This window comes from Oenanthe melanoleuca, chromosome 4, assembly GCF_029582105.1.
Source record: "Oenanthe melanoleuca isolate GR-GAL-2019-014 chromosome 4, OMel1.0, whole genome shotgun sequence".
NCBI lineage: Eukaryota > Metazoa > Chordata > Aves > Passeriformes > Muscicapidae > Oenanthe > Oenanthe melanoleuca.
The window spans coordinates 24,053,784-24,071,020 of NC_079337.1; the positions used below are offsets into that span (position 1 = coordinate 24,053,784).

The window sequence follows — 17,237 nt, forward strand, 5'->3', positions numbered from 1 at the left end:
TAGTGTGAAGTTAGGCAGAATCCTCCATTATTGGTAGATGCAGAGCATGTTGGAACATTGCTGCAAAGCAGCTTGAAACAGCTAACAAGGAAAAGCTCCACTGGTGGTAAATCTGAGTGCTGCATCCACTGTTGTGGATGATAGCTTGCACTTTTAAATGTGGATTGGTATTTCTAAGGTTTGGCATCAAACCTTGCAAAAGCACAGATCAATGTTGCTTCTTGAAACTTTTGCCTGTCTGTTTTTACAGAAAGAAAGTATTGTGAGCATTTCCTTTAGACTGTAGAGACAGATTATGATAAAGGAAACCCACCTGTGAGGTGGAAGATGACAATTTTCTCCCTTGCCTTCAAAAGAAAGCAGAAGTGCCCAAGCACTCAGCACTGGTGATGATCAGAGCAATGAATACAGTGAGCACCTGCTTTTTCAGAAAAATGTCCCTAGCTCACAGTGTTTCACAAAAACTGCTGTTTAAATCAAATATTTTCACTAAATGCCTGAGAGTGCGTGATCTGCTGGGTAAGGAACCACAAATATAACAAAAAGTTCACAAACACTGTTCTTCCCTTTCTTCAAGTGCCTGACACATTCTTCTCTTCTGTGAGAAAGAATGCAAGTTTGTCCAGCATTTTAAAAATGCCAAGAAATTAATGCTCAAACCAGTGCCTTCCTACAGCAATGCTATCAAAATGGGCTGCAAATGTCTAAATCCTCAGAATCAGTTGTCTGTTGACCTGTTGCAAGTTAACCTGCTGCATTTCAGGGTTATTTCAGGTCTTGGGAAAAATTCCTCCATCAGCAGGCCAAAGTGAGTACAGAACAACTGAAGACCCCCTTCATAGCTCATACCAGCTATTTTTATGTCCAAGGGATGGATATATCAGTTTCTATCTACTTAAGAAACTATTAAAACCTTCTAAAGACCTCCATCTATATTAAATTACCATTTGGGAGCCTTTAATACAATACTACTGTATGAAAGTAAAATGATAATTCACTTACTAATATTAGCCCCCAAAGCAACCTGTTAAATGTACTCTCTGTAGAGGATTTTCTGCCTGGTGCTTGCAGCTGTCAGCCTGTGGGATGGATATAATTCAAGACATTGCAGAAAACATTTTTTTCCCAGAATTTCCTCCTCATCCTTGACATCATTCCAGCTTCTCCAGATGAGTTACTCAATATGAAAATATTTACATAGCATTATAGCCTTGCTCTTATGGTGACTTTAAAATGAATCATTCAGAGAAAAGTAGAAGAAGATACTTATCAATAAATTTCTTATGCAATGAGAAGTTCTTAAGTTTTGTTACTTAAGCCTTTACTCAGACTTGAAGTAGCCCTGCTGTTTCACACCCACTGAACCACTTGACGACAAGAACAGTCCTCAACAGTACAGCTACCTTCAGAAACTGTATGGTATTGACTCAAAAAAACAATTTCAAATAAGAGCTTACCCAAATTGACACATTTCACAATTTACACAGGATAACAAGTCCTTCTTATCCTTAGACTATTCTGACTGCAGAACATACCTGAATATAAACAATTTTTCTTTAAAGCACTGCTCCCTAGCATTGAGAAAGAAGCTCAAAGCCTTGGAAACTTAACAAGTCATTCACTGACAGCTCTCGTCCCTCCCCCAGCAAGCAGCCATTTAATAAAAAACTTCTTTAAAAAAACAAAACAAAAAAGCCTGTAGAACACCTCAGAAAAATATTTCCATTATGAGTGCCATTCTTCAATCACTGTTTTTGGAAATCAATCAACCCTCCAGAGACTGTAGCATGTCAAGTCTTTGCCTTACAGAAATGATTGAAATTGGACATTTCAGTTGGTCCTTAACAAGTAACTACTCAGAATAAATTAAAACAAACAAAAAAAACCCCTACAAAACAAAACAAAACAAAACACACCAAAAACTAACAAAAAATCCTCCAAACAAGCAACCAAAACCTTCATGCCTCCCCTCCAGTCAAACCAAACTGAAAAGATTTAGCTAAGTGTAGTTAAAACAAAGTCTGGAGTCCAGCATTCTTACTACACCTCCTTTCTAATATTACAATTATATTTTCTTTTTATGCTTCATATTTTTCCTGTGTTTTAGCAAGCTGCAAAATAAGAAACTTCTGCCCTGTAAAGGTTAAAGTTGCAGTTTCAAAAAGAGAGAGAGAGAGAGAGTAATTCAGGGTGTGCTACATTAGCAACCCTCTCAAGGTACTTTTCTATTCAATTTCTAGGGACTCAGTTGCTTAATGTTTGAAGAAATGTATGAATTAAAATGTTGGGACATTTTCAGTTTGCAGGTCTGGGGCAGGAATAATGATTTGTTTTACAAGGTGTCAGAGTTCATGGACAATGAACACAAACACCAAATGAAAATGCCTAACAAAAACATAATGAAAACATGAACGTTTTTGTATACTAAGTTATAGAGCAAAAAAGGTCACAATGGTGCAATACACTATCATACAAAAACTCTCTTATCCCAAAGCCTCACAAACAAAAAAGAAAAAAACAAACCCCAAAAAAATCACAACCAAAGAGCAACAAAATAACCAGAAGAACTTTTTACTTCCATACCTTCTATGAAAGTAAAAGCTCTTTGTAACTAGAAGCCCTCTGGGAAGTACTGTGTCTATATTTCTGTGAAAGAAAAGAAGTTCCAGGAGTGTTCCTGAGAACAGGTATTTTCCCTTTGCTGCCTGCAAGAACCATTAAACACTTAGAACAGAATAATGGAATTGTTTAGATTGGAAAATCTAATCTGCATTTCACTGAAGCCTGTGTCTGGATCCCATTTCCTTTGTGTACAGCTCTGAAAATATGTACCTGCATGGTTGAGGAGTGTTTCATAAAGATTACAGTTTCTAGTATTGAAATGTTCAACACTGTAATATTGATGCATCACATAGATATAAGAATGATCAGTTAATAAAAGAGATTAACTATGATGAAAAATCTCTTACAACTTCTTAAAAAGGAGTGACCCTCTCCCACGCTATCTCCCTTAATGGATGAAAAGGGCTGCAATAACTATTAAATTAGTGCTCAAGAAGAGGTTCTTCATTCTTTTAGTCATTTGTTGTGGCAGCCATTACTGAAGTGCAGAGGTTACAAAATGCTTGACTATTTTCCCTGAGATCTCCAGCAAGTTAAGCCCAATGCAACTGTACTAGTGAAAAAAAAAAAAAAAAACCAAAAAAAAACCAAAAAAAAACCCCAAAAAAACCCCAAGAATAGTTGCTGTGAAAGGCACAAACTGAGAATTTCCATTTCATCTGCTAGTTCTCATAAACTTTTGCAGCTAAACAGCTTAGGAGCAACACCTTATAAAGTTTACTATGAACATGCTATCAGAATAAAACAAAGAAGGTGCCTAAGAACTCAGGCCATTGAAAACAAAATCACAATTAGTGACTTCCCAGAGGAGCTATGAAGATTCACAGCAGCTGAGAATCTGGCCTCTACCACTGGCCTGAAAGGCTGGATTGAAACCAGCAGAACTTCCCAGACAATTCTGCCTGATCCCAGAGAGTTCATTTTAACATAAGATGAAAAACAGTATTAATTCATTTTAAAGATGTGACACTCTGCAGACTTAACTGCAAGGTTACACTTTTCCACTGTCTTTCACAAATATGGCTATATCCTTTGGAAGAACATCCTTCTTTTTCTGAATAACCAGTGAAAGAAATAACATTAGGTTTTACTTTCTTGAACAGATGCCCAGCAAGTCTGTATAAGCACAAAAGCACTAGCTTGGAAAACAATGTATCTTAAAGTAGAGGGATTTTGCATTTGGGTTAATCATCATAGTATAGATTTCTTTTGCAAAGAGACACCTTTACCTGAGTTTTCTGGTTATTCTGGAATGTTCTGTTCATGTAAAACATATACAAAACTACTCATCTGTCTTTAGGGCCTCTTTTGGGGAAGAAAATAATAGAGTGAGGTTTTCTTTCACTGACAAGAAGTAGTTGTACACTAAACATGTTTAAATTTAGTTCTGAAAAAGGGAGCTGAAAACAAAGCATATTTTAATATTCCATAATTTTTATGAATATGAACTAGTTTAAAATATTTTACACATAAAACCCAAAACAAAACTCTCCCACACGGAAATTAGGAACAAAACCATCCCATGAACACCTTCTATCCTACTGCAGTTTATTAATCTGAACATGTTCATCTGCCAGTGTCAGCCTTTAATGTTTTCCATCACTGACTCTAAGTTCTCATGAATAGTCTGCAAACAGAAATCCTAACTCTTGGGTAGAAAAGAATCACAAATTCATCTATTATTCTCTGAAAAAGAGAAAATAAACTGGAAAAACTCTTGTATGGTATTAAAGAATCCTTATCACCAAGAACTGCAGACAAATGGCAGGGGAAGCACGACAAACTATGAGAGGCAGGACAAAACTTTAACTGAAAAGGTTGAAAAGCTATGGGAACTACTGGCCTTCTCTCTTGAGTAGCATACATTTTTCTTGTTTCACATAATATTTCAAAACTTAATCCTTTTGGTCACCCCACTGCTTGACCTGCCCCTGAATTCTCTTAATCCTTTGTGCACAGAGGAGTGATACCTCCAACTCTTGAAGAAAGTATATCTGCAGGGCTTTCAAATGTCATGGAAACCAGACACAAATTTCAACTACTAGTCATTCTTTCATTCTCTTCTAACATTAAAGAGGCATGCAGTCACATCTTTATAACTTCAACCTCCATCTCACCAACAAAGAAATTTCTTGGCTCCAAGAGCAAACCTATTCTTCCAGACACAGAAACATACAGAGTCAAAAAACCCTTGCAAAGAGTTCTCCCAAATATCCAGACCTCAAGGACAGATGAGCAAAAGCAGCATGCTGCCACTTAGACAGCCTGGAATGATTTTTAAAGGAGAATGAGACTCCTGTAAGAAACAACTGAATCTCCCACATCCTAAATTGTCCCACCACCATGCCATAACCCATACATTTTTTTACAATGGAAATAGGGAAAAATAAAGGCTATTCCTTGTCTTGAAGATGAACTTTCTTGAGCTAAAGCAGAACTCATGTCAGAGAACTCAAACAGTGTCATTCTCTGTATATGGTCCAAGCAAAACTCTCCTGCCTGAGAGGGAGAAAAGTTATTACTGCCCTTCCTCATCACTCTGAAACATTGCTTTCTTTTTTATTTACTAACACAGAACTTCATTAAATATGAAGAAAAACATGCCAGCAGATTCTCAGTTGCAGCAAATTGCCAGCTTTTCATTAGAGCCATTGGATTTCCCATTTCATTGAAAGGAGAACATGAACATTCCAAGAATTCCAAATGCATAATAATTCCAACTCTCTGTAAATCAAGGTACACTGTTGCAGGTGCTGGGAGGAAAGGGTTAAACCCACAAGATTTTTTAAGGAGGAAATAATTTCACTTCAAGTGACCTTGTGGCTGGGAATGCTAAGAATTTCAATGTGGGGAAACTCCAGTTATTATGTCTACTGTTGTTCATCCTCTGCCTGTTTAGAGAAGCAGAATTCCTGTGTGGAGGTAACACTCTCACAGACAGGCTTGAGCCTTCTGCTGGGAGAAGGAGAGATCACAGAAGCACAGCCTTGTGACAAACAGCTCCAGCAGGACACCTTTGATACACTGGGGCCAGCAGCAGCCCAGCCCACCCCTGCTGCAGCCCTGGGATGAACCCAGCCTGACAGAGCCTGGATCCCTGGCTGTCTCTTTTCACTGGATAATCTGAGCCTAATGGAGCTGTGTGTCTCAGCTGCCCGGTGCTGTTAGTGAGGTGATGAAATAAATCCACTCTCTGCATTTCAGCTGAGGCTTCCTGGTTGCCCTGGTTACCTGTATGTATTGATTCACACAGCAGTTCACACATCACCCAGCCTGTGCCACAGGCTCATGGCACATCCTGAGGAACAAGCTGGAAAACACTGTTACCTATTTCTGTTGCCATGTCTTGTGCTCTTCAAGCAATTTACTCCCGTTCTTTTGTGAGAAAATAGAAAACTAAGTAATTTCAAGCTATGCCATTGTTAGTTCACAGGTTCATACTAAAATTGCCAGCTCTATCAGTAACATGTACATTCATCTAGAAATACCAAGGCATGCTACCAAATACAAGTGTAAAAAATGCTTCTGAAAGAGAAAAGTGTTCTGTCCCCATTACTATAACCCAGAGGTCAGGCTTGCTGCTATCCTTAACTTGAACAGCACCATGGGATTTAAAGCCTCAGAGGATGTGACCCTACAGGCCATGAACAGCCTTTATCTTCCACAACCTTCAGCATGTCACCTAAACTGCAAGGATTCTCTCCCAGCATTTAGTGCTTTTCTTGGCTGCACCCTGCCTCCATCTCAGAGGAAGAATCAGAATATACACCACAGTACTGGCTTCCTACTGGAAAGGGCCATGGACAGGTGGAAAACAGGAAACCACAGCACACTCCAACATATGGACTTTGGGAGACCAGGACTGGTAGCAGTTTATGGAACTGATTAAACTCCGAGTTTTAATTTCATTAGGAAGAAAAACAGGAAGCTAACTCAGACTGGAGACTCTAGGTGTGAAACAAAGGCAAGTCCTTACAAAAGAATTCCTCCAGAAATAACCTAGAAGCTCCTCTAGGCAGAGATCTTCATTTTCCTTTACTTTGAAAAGATAATAGGCAAAAAATGCACAAAAAGAAACCCAGGCAGGAAAAGACCTGTGCTCCTCTCCACACAATATACTATTTTTTCTAGCAATGCAATCTTATAACATATATGTTGGGAAATAAGCTATTCCTGGAGCAATATCTGAATTTCCAGTACAGAAATTCATGAAATGCATGACAGAAGTTGTCAGAAACAGCTAAACAGTCCCTGAACAATTGTAACATTTTCCACAGGGAAGAGAAGTCTGCAAATCTGTACTGACATAAAGAGTGTCAGAAGCACCAAGAAGAATAAAAAGAAACTAATTACCTCCCTGATACTCTGATGCTCTTTACTTGATCTATACATAACCTAACATTTAAGCCATCAGACTGACTTTTCAAGCAGATATTTGAAGTTGGAAATTCATGTAGTCGGCGATCTTTCTCCAGCTTGAGCTTGCTGATTTGATTTTTAAACACCTGTTCTTCCCATTCAAACACATCTGCATTTACAGAAACAGAGTAGTAGCAGTTTTTAGTTCTCACACACAGATGGATGGTTGTGTTAGAGCAGTGGGAATGCTCTGAACATGGGGATTAAAAGGTGATGGATCAAAAGCCCTCAAAAATCCTGTGACTCTGCAATCTGGTCTTGAATAGAAAGAAACTTCTATAGAACCTGAGTGAGTTCTGTCCAGAGTTCAAATTGCAGAATATTCCAAATACAAGAAAACAAACCAAAATAGCTCCCTTCCTAGCCATTGCATCTATTCTTCATAGGTGCTCAGAAACCAAAATAAAGAGTAAAAAGAGGCCAGAACCATGCTAAAACATGAGGTAGTACCATTGGGAGGCTTTAATTTTAAAATGGATAAACCTTTACTGCAAAATGAAAAAGTACAGCAATCTGATCACAGCAGATACCTAAGTCTCAGAATCTTCATCTTTTTTCTTTCAAAAGATATTGGATTTTGTCAATTGAAAATATTTTGCAATTTGTCAAGGTAAAATATCATCTCACCTGTTTAAATCTTCACAAATTCAGATAATAATTATGTCTGAACTGATTGTTGAGTTGATTATTACTGATAATCTTCCTCCTCAGAAGCACTCAGGAATCAAAACCACATGCCCTGAGCTACAATCTGTCATCTCTCATAAAGATAAAAATGACAGTGTTTAGAGAGCTCTTAAGGGAGAAAAAGCACAGCATGTTCCACTGTTCTGGGAATATGTGACAGGCAGAAACTTATGATACCTTAACAGTGGCTAAAGCTGATTTACAACCAGTGGAGCTTCAATTTAATTCCAAATGAATCGGAAATATTTGACACACACAGAGGGAAAAAACCTGAAACCTCAGAACAGCAGAACTTTCTGAGTGTTTCAGTGCTGTCTCTTCACTGTTCTGCCAGGCAAAGACCCAGAGCCCTTGACACAGAGACAGCTTGAATTTTGGCCTGTAAAACATGCAGATAGTTCCTGTGCTGCTCAGTGGTCTCAAGGTAGAAACATCTCAGCTTCAGAGACAGGGTTAAGAGGGGACCAGGCACTGGGAACCCCCAGCTTGGTTCTTTTTTCTTTTACTGTGCCCTTAGCTGTTTTGTTTCCTTCTGCTTCTCCAAGCTGGTCTTATGTGACATGTGACTGTATTTAAGCAGAGGATATTCTCTTTCTTGCATTTTCTTCACAAATAAGGCCTTAAATAGCCTGTGACAAAGGAAGGTCAGGAAATACACAGCCATAAAGCTTTTGGAAATTTCCCATTTTAAAAGGTACATGTCATGTTACACTTTCTTAGAAAACTGGAAGAATACTTACTGTCAATCCTTGTTCTCCTGGTTTTCCTGGCTCACCCTTTGAATAAAAAAAAGAGTGAATAATTTCAGCAACATCTCTTGAATCCAGCTTTCTATCCAATAATAAAGTATCTTAAAAACTTCATTCTTAAACAGGTATGGCAGCTAACTGCACATGAAACATAATACTTTTTTGCTTTTTAACCTGGTAGTCCAAACCACAGACATCTTAAAAAGCACTACTTCACACTCATGTAATGATATAGTTCTCAAAGCAAGAGTTAAGTAACAGTGTCCTGACTCTGTCCCTTGTTTCAAACATAATATTCCATTCCACTGTGCTAAAGGACACAGGGAAAGGTTATTTTCACATATGTGCTGTATCCCACAGTTTATATATTCCAAGATTACTGGTCTGTGTCATCCCCTCAGTCAGCAGGCATAACCTACTGTTGTCAATTACCATGTTCCATAAAACCATGAATATTGGTATTTTGAAGCCATGAAATAATTATTCAGCTGTTAAATACCTAGGCTGGCTTTCAAAATGGTGAACCATCATTTCTCCAACATATTCTCTTTCTGTGGGCACAACTCTACATACAGTCAGAACCTATCTCCTCTCCTTTCTTCCCATATGAACACATACATCACTCTGTAGAGATATTAAAATCAGTGTATGACATATCAGTCATACAATACGGGCTAAAAATACCCACCCAAAAAACCAGAGCTCCTGTCATTTTAGTGGTCTGGTTTATACATCACTGCCTTGAAAAGCCAACTGAGTACAGGGTACTCCATGCACTATTGTACCAGCACAGCTGCAGGGTCTTCTTTAGCAGTTTTGTCATAAAAGAAAGCCTGTCATAAAATTGATGAGAACCGCTCTGATGATGCAACTGAAAAGAACCAGAACTGCTTCTCTGGGTATGCACTGCACTCAGAAGCAAACACACAGCATCTGTAACACACCAGGGACAGGGAGAAAGAAGCCATGGAGGCACAGGTTTGTGGCTGGGCACTGCCCCAAAACACTTTTTATAGCTGTGGTGATTATAAAGGACAGGCTGGAAGAGAAGCCCTCCTTTATCTAACTCTGAAAAAGAGACAATGTCTGCCTGATGGTCACTGGTCACTCTAAGGACATCCTCCTATAGCTGAGTGATGCTGCAGCAGCCCAGCACAGTGCAGCTGCTGTTTGCACCTCACGAGCTTAAAGTTCCACACACAGCTTCACCTCAAAGACAAAGCTGCCCTTCCCTCTCAGCTAAGTTTTCCCTTTACAGCTCTCCTATTTGGCTGTGTATCCCACAGCCATAGGGGAACAAGCCTTCTGAGGTTCAGGAACATCAACCTGAGGGTACAGAACCATAGCAAGGGGCAGCAGACTGGATGGTTTCTGCCTGAGTGCTTGTTTGTATCTGATTCCAATGCAGTATTAGGAACTGATTTTCTATAATGTTATAGGGCTTAAGATAGCCATAGCTTAAAAACTATAAAAAGAAACTCTCTCTTGCCATCTAAAGTCAAAATCACTACAGAACTATTATAAAATAGAATGACCTCATTGCATAAAATGCATGACTTTCCTGTTATGAGAAACACTAATGATCCCTTTGCTAAAAAGCACAAAGCAACACACAGCCACACTGTAATCAGCAAGGCCAGGGGATTCTGCCAGCCCCATCTATGTATGTGAATTACTAAAACACTATCACTGCAGTCAGAAATGGATTCTGCTTTCAGTCCTGCCCTAGAAGTCCTAGAGTCCTAGAAGTCTCAACTGGTCAGCTTTGCTGGATTTTCACAGGAAATTTTAGCAACATCTTACTATTATCATGCTTTATTACATTTAGACAGTTAATACTTGAATAGTGTTAGAACAGGAGGGTAGATATTTTCTTTCCTGGTTTTACTAAAAAGGCCCTGCAGGAAAAATGTATGTCATCCTGGCCTCATGTGACAAGTGATGCTTTTTCTTCAAGAAAAAGCAGTTTCTATTGCCAGTGCTGGTCCTCACCTTGCTGGCTCCCTCTGCATCTTCTTGGCCACAGTCTTCACTTTTAATGGATGTGAATGTGTGTGTGCATCTGTACATGTGCCATTTCATTTTTCATGTTTCTCTCCTGACTGTGATTCCATTTCCACACTGATAACACAGCAGCATTCATGGTGAAAAGGAAGGTACTTCTTTCAAAGGAATAAAAATTAAGGAGGCCACAAAATGTAAAAACCAAAATCAAACACTTTTCTAAAAAGTCATGTGTTTAGGCACCTGTTTAAAAAGTGTGGGATTCATCCTGTGCCTAAAACAAACAATACACAATACACTGGATTCTGCTGCTTGTCCTAATGAAATACAGGGGCTGAGCCAAAGAAAATGGTACTGCTCTTCTTGTTTAAAGACTGCAGAATCTAACTCCAAACTTTATCATAACTTGGGCAGCTTTAGCATTTTATTACTTTATTCCATGACTTTTGAGGTTAAACCACTAAGAAGTGAGAAGTCAAAACATCCATGCTATGAGGCCTCAAAATCAGTTTTATCTTGAAGTTTGAATAGAAACATTTATTACTCATGGAATGGGGCAGACTCTGCTCACACAGCTATTAAACATCAGTGAGTGACTGAGAAACCCTAGAAAGTGTAGGGAAAGTGCCAGGGGTGGGAGGCAAGGGACCTTGGTGTTACTTCTGGCCCTGCTAGACTTGTTCTGTGTGTGTGGGACTTCAGGTACACCTTGAAACCTGCCTGTGGTTCAGCTTCTGCAAGTCTTACTTGCCAGCCTTACCTCAGAAAATGTCTTTGACACTACTCTGGCATACACTGGAGGGAAATGAGCACACCAAAGCAGCAGCAGAGAGACTCACCGTTAAGCCAGGCATCCCACGAGGACCATCTTTGCCAGTGTCTCCTGGGGGACCTCTGGGTCCAGGTGGCCCTGGAGGTCCAGGGGGTCCAGCTTGTCCTTGGTCCCCCTAAACCAATAACAAACTCATCACAAATTTGCTTTAGAGCCATCAACCACATAAAAACACATCAATTTGCCCATAAAGAGAGCAAGCTGGGCTGGAAGAAGCTGCCATGAACTGGACAGTGGCTTCTTCCCTGCTTATGGCAGAAACAGCACTTTGCCTTGAAGACCAACAGTTTGTATCTGTCTAGTGCACTCAGCCATAGAGCAGAAGGTTTAGATTCTAAACTGCTTGTTTTACCAACAGCACATATGCCAAAATTTGGGATGGTCTTGAAATATTTCACTCATCTAGTTCTCCAGAGCAAGTGACTGTTTTTGATAAGCATCGGTTTGCTTCATGATTTGCATAATCATAAGGAAGCTGAGGCGAAAAAGAAAAGTTGCATCTGAGAATAAACAGATTTGCATAGCAATTTTCCAAGCCCATGAATGATACATGGATAGATTTCAAAACTGAGCATGGAAAATAACTGCTTCTTCATGAAGTTGTACATAATTTTCCATCTGTTTTGGGAGGCTGTTTTATAGTGACAATTAGCTAACTCTCTTCATTTTTACCTATTAATTTTTAAAAGTCAGTTTTCAAGAGAGTTGTCAAAACGTATTACTCTCCCCTCTAAAAAAGAAAAGACACCCAAAAGTGGTGCTTTAGTTATTTCCAGCACATCACTACAAAGCCCTGGAAAAAGCTGCTGGCATCTCAAACGTTTATCACTTAGCAAAGCCACCCATAGTCTTTTAACTGTTAATATCATTAACAGTTGCTTCATTTCAAAGCATTTTCAAGTGAACAACTTGCTATAGGAAGGCATCTGACAAAAAGGTACAGCAAAGAGTAAACTGAATGTAAAGAAGAACCAGACTCCAGTGAGATGGAGCACTACCTTAATGAGGCGGCGTTTAATGAGCTGCTGATCAGCAGAGAGAAACCCATGATTGATTTTAGGAAACACCATCTGATCAGGCAGGTGAGGTCAAAGGTTGAAGATCAGAGATGAGAGAATTGAAGAATAGACATCAGAAGGCCCGAGAAAGAAATAAAGACATATTCATTAGATTTATAATAGCTAATATAATATGAACTGGTGCTTCTGCCTGGAAGAAACTGTGCATTTGCTTTTGGAAAAAGACTACCTCTATTCCACAGGACATACTGCTATCATTTAAATCATATACAATGACTTAAATGCTTAACTGCTGTCTCCCCAGATGTTGCATGAGAATTCTGTATGTGTATTAGTTTTTTCATTACCTGGGCTCTAAAAATCAGTATTTTTATATGTTGTTCTTTCAGCAAAGCTTCTAGAGACAAAGCACCAGTTCAACTTTCAGTCAGATTTTCTAACCAGCATAGTGTGCCATGAAGATTGGTGTTATTTTTATAAGGTCTGAAGTTCCAGCTTGACCAGACTGCTTCCTGCTTAATTTGAAAATCCACTTTGAAAAAATCTGGATGTACAGATTAAACCTCTGATATCTAACACAAATATCTGACTCTACATGTAACCAGTATAGAGTTCACTGACAGTTTCCACACATGTATGCCTTAAGGAAGCAGAACAACTGAAAAAACTAATCTGAAAATAAAACAGTGACCAGGACCATGGGGAATGGAGGCATTTCCAGGGGCAGACAGTCATAGATTCGATTCCACACTCTGCATCAGGAGTACTTAGACCAATGCAAAGGCAGTGAGGATTGGCTTAGGTCCACCATAAGAATTCACTGGTATTCCATGTTAAAAACAATTTTTCATGTGCACTTTTATGCTGAGAGAGAGAGACCTGACTGAACAGGTAGATGTCAGCCACAAACCTTGACGGTGAGGATCTGATTACTGTGCAGAGCAGCAACTGTGGGGAAGCCTGGCAGACCCTAGGGACACAGCACAACATGGTACGAGAACAGCACGACACCAACACCACAGAGACAGTTTACTAACAGACAAACAGAGCACTACATTGTACACCCCACACTGCTGACACACAGGAAATGGGCTGTCATATGGCAAACAGAGTTAGGTCTGCACTGCACTGCGGGAGCAGGTTGGCACTTCACAGCAAGAATATCACGAGATTTTAGATTTTTTTTTTTTTTATCTTTATTCCTCCCATGGAGGTGTCTTTCTTTAAAATTGCAATAAATTGTTATGATCATTTGAAAACTGTTAAGACTATCAGCCAGCAGATGATGAGCCACTTTCAACTGAAATGCACTACAGCACTTCAAGAGATGTGTGTGGAAAGCCTTCACTCTGGATTGCTGCAGAACTCATCAGCAATGACAGTATGCTCTGAAGTGCTTTGTATAATTAATATTCTGCTCACATTCTGTTTAACATATGACATTCAGCACATAAACTGGTAGCACATATACAGCTATGAACACTGAACACAAATCTGCTGCTAGATCTTGGGTAGTCCATAATGGCCAAAGTTTTCAAGACATACAGAGCAGTATTTTCACATCCATTTTACCCCTCCATTGCTGTATGCCACATATGGTTTCTCATATTCTGCTCTACCAAAATGTGCAAAACTTGTACTGTACTGGCACAGAAAGGGAAGAGTGTGGTGATTGTGGCCTGCTGTCACAATATAAGGGGTGAATTTTTGCACTGATTTCACCTTTCTTGAGCTGCCTTGTAGGGGGTGAATTAAACCTTCTGATAAAGCCAAAACCTTATGCAGTTGAGCAGTGAATTCCTAAAGAGGAGGAAATCCCTAGGTCCTCTCCTTGCCTTTAGCATAGGCAATGACATCCTTCACTGTCAGAAGCAGAGGCCTGTTCAATAGCAGAGAGGCATCAGGCTGAGGAAATTAAATAAGATGCAGCCAGGGAGCTCTAAGCCCCCCATATGCCCCCCTTCTGGGGGCTCCTCCTGGACCAAACAGCTGCACCATGCCAGCTCAGCACTCCTGAAGGGAAGGCTGTGCCCTGCTCCTGCTGCCAGGCACGGGCCCTTCTGAGGAGTGCTGTGTGAAGGTTCTGCTGGGGCACCCATGAGCTCTCTGCAGCCCATGAGCTCTCTGCAGCCCATGAGCTCTCTGCAGCCCAGCTGGCCTGGTGGGGAGCACCAACAGGCCAGGGCACATTCTTTTAATGTGGCAAATACCTGCCCTGTTCATCACACCAGAGAGCACGGGGATCACAAAAGCTGCACCAGTCTTTATAAAAATAGGCAGAGTAACTTTTTGATGAATACATGCTCTTCATTAGCATCCTGGAGTTGCATTTAGTATCTTTATTCCTGCTATATATCTATGAAATGAAGCTGAGACCCTGTAAGTTGATCCCATAAAGCCAGTGGCTAAATGCAGCTTTCTCACTTCATTGGGATGAACTGCAGTGTGGCTAACTGCATTACTCAGTGACCTGAAATCTCCTCTTTAGAAACAAAACTCAAAACAAAAACTCAAAACAAAACCAAAAAAGGCTAAAACTCACAACATATAAAGGGACTCACTCCTGAGACACTGATAGGACTGGAATGGTACATCATTTAGGAAACAGATGTGTCAGGTTTGCATTAATCTTATTATGGAATATAAATTAAAGAAGTTATTAGATAGTAATGTGTCAGAATCTTTACATCTGTGACTCATTAGCCCTGCTATGCAGATGATCCATTTTTTCTCTGCATAAAACTACAATATCCATGTAATGGAAATGAGCTCAAACAAGAAACCTACATAAGTAAAATATGAATATCAAGCAATAAATGACATTTATTGAAAAAATGGATAAACAGAAAAATTTTAAACAACTTAATTTTTACTCATCAGCATTTAGAATTACAGCACAATAATTTTCAGTTACCTCTAAATTAGCATATTTGCAATTTGATGTTTTAAACTCATATTAATTTTGATTTCTTTCATCTTCAACATGAAGGAGAACTGAGAATTACTTAAGGCGCTTATTCAGAAAATACAGTTGTTTGTCATGAAAGATTTTCTTTTTCCTTGAGAAAAAATGAAAGACTTTGGAAAGATCTGTCTAGCTGTACACAGAACCATTTACATTCAGCACTTCACATTCCCAAAGCTTCCCAACACCACACAGGCAAGTTCAAGACTAGCTATCAGCACTGCAGTTTTCTGTCTCCATAAACAACCCTTGAGAAAAGGGTCAACCCTGTTCTTCTGTTCTTCCATCTGCAGCTTAGTTACTTCTTCCAGCTTGTTCCCAAGTAGGACAAAGCTTTCCTTCCCTTGCCCAACGTGGTCATAACCTTAGACCCAACAGCCAGATACATGCAATGCCAGTTTGGACCTGGATCATCTCCCCATGAGTAACACACATCTTTGGAGAGAGCCAGAAACATGGGAACACTAAACGGAACCCAGCAAAGACACTACAATAGGTTCATAGTTTTTGCATGTGTGGGAGGCTTTAGAAGGCATTGCACCCTCTGGCATCCATGAAAGATAATGTTGGCACACAAATGTGCTTCTAAAAAGGCATAAAAAGAGCTACCCTTCCCACAAAATGAGTTCTCTTCCTTTCCTGTCATGCTATAAATATAGCCACAAATATCCCCTGGAACTGTTTTATTTTTTCCCTATCGAAGGCTGTTCTGAACGACGGATTCAAAGTTACTCAATTTTCTCTTTATTTGGTTTGATTCTTGAACTGCACACAGGAAGGGTTCTTGTTCTACACCCTGGGAGGCCCTAACAGAATACAAAACACTACAGTCATCAACAGCGACCACTAGTCTACTAAATTCCTCTGCTGACAGCTACTCAAGCTCACCCTGAAACGCTAGCTGGCTACAATTTCTAAATTAGCACAGTTGCTGCATGCCTCACTGCCATTTTTGCCCAAATGCCAAGCAAAACATGATTCCTGATGGAGGCCAACAGCCATGGGACAACATTACCCACCTGGAAGAGTAGGTAAAGCCTACCTGCCCCACAAAATGGCTACTGGGAAAACTGAGGGATGCTGGAACATCGTATCATTCCCTGTCTGATTTTTTACTTGGATGAAACAGTTCTCCTGTTACATTCATCACAGCCTCAAAGATGTAATTCCCACTAGCTGTCCTAGATTTTTCACAGTGCTCTCAGCTCTGTCCATTGGTCCACACGAGGTCAGTATGATAAGGTCATCATAACCTTGTCACATTAAACAACAGTATTACTGGTTTTACACTGTGCTGCACACACTCCAGTTTGACTACTGCATTTGTTCAGTATGGTAAATGTCACAGTCCTCTCTAGGATTTTCCTTCTGACCTGCCAATAAACCCAAGCTGCACAAGCTAGCATGTTCCTGTGAAGACATGGTAAATGAGACAGGAATTACCACCTGCTGTTCTCTTGCACTTCCTAAGGTTACAGCCAGCTGCTGCTATTTCACATCAAATCACACAGGCTTCAGGCCAGAGTGATCCTGACACTCTTTATGGCTGCTCTGCCTCTCTCCAACACCACCTCCAGCTCTAATTAATCCCTCAGACTGAGTGCCAGTCCTGTGGCTAATTATTGTACCTGCCCTGGGGAATACAGTGTTTGGTATCACCCTGTACAATGCCACGGACTCTCAGCAGGAGCTCTCTTATATAATCCCTTTTATCAGAACTGCTGCTTTCTCCAGCAGCAAATCTGCTAACAAAAACAGTACACCACAGCAAGACAAGAATCCAGAAATGTCTTTTTACTTAGGTAAACATTCAGCAAAGAGTCCTGATTTGAATACATTATATAATGATTCAGACTTTGTAAAGAAAGGGCAAAAATGTAGCATTTAAGATCTAGAATAAACAGATCGCCATAAAAGCACTATTTCCCATAATGACCTCT

General features: G+C 39.9%; 1 protein-coding gene across 1 annotated transcript in view; it reads right to left on the reverse strand.

Moving 5' to 3' along the window:
• The window catches only part of COL25A1 (collagen type XXV alpha 1 chain), a 295,524-nt gene that overhangs the window by 76,465 nt on the left and 201,822 nt on the right, over window positions 1-17,237 (reverse strand). Inside the window, exons 10-12 of the mRNA XM_056489411.1 lie at window positions 12,312-12,383; window positions 11,321-11,428; window positions 8,469-8,504 (exon numbers count right to left, since the gene is read on the reverse strand). Of these exons, the coding sequence (XP_056345386.1) occupies window positions 8,469-8,504; window positions 11,321-11,428; window positions 12,312-12,383 (216 nt within the window). The remainder of the gene's footprint in view (window positions 1-8,468; window positions 8,505-11,320; window positions 11,429-12,311; window positions 12,384-17,237) is intronic.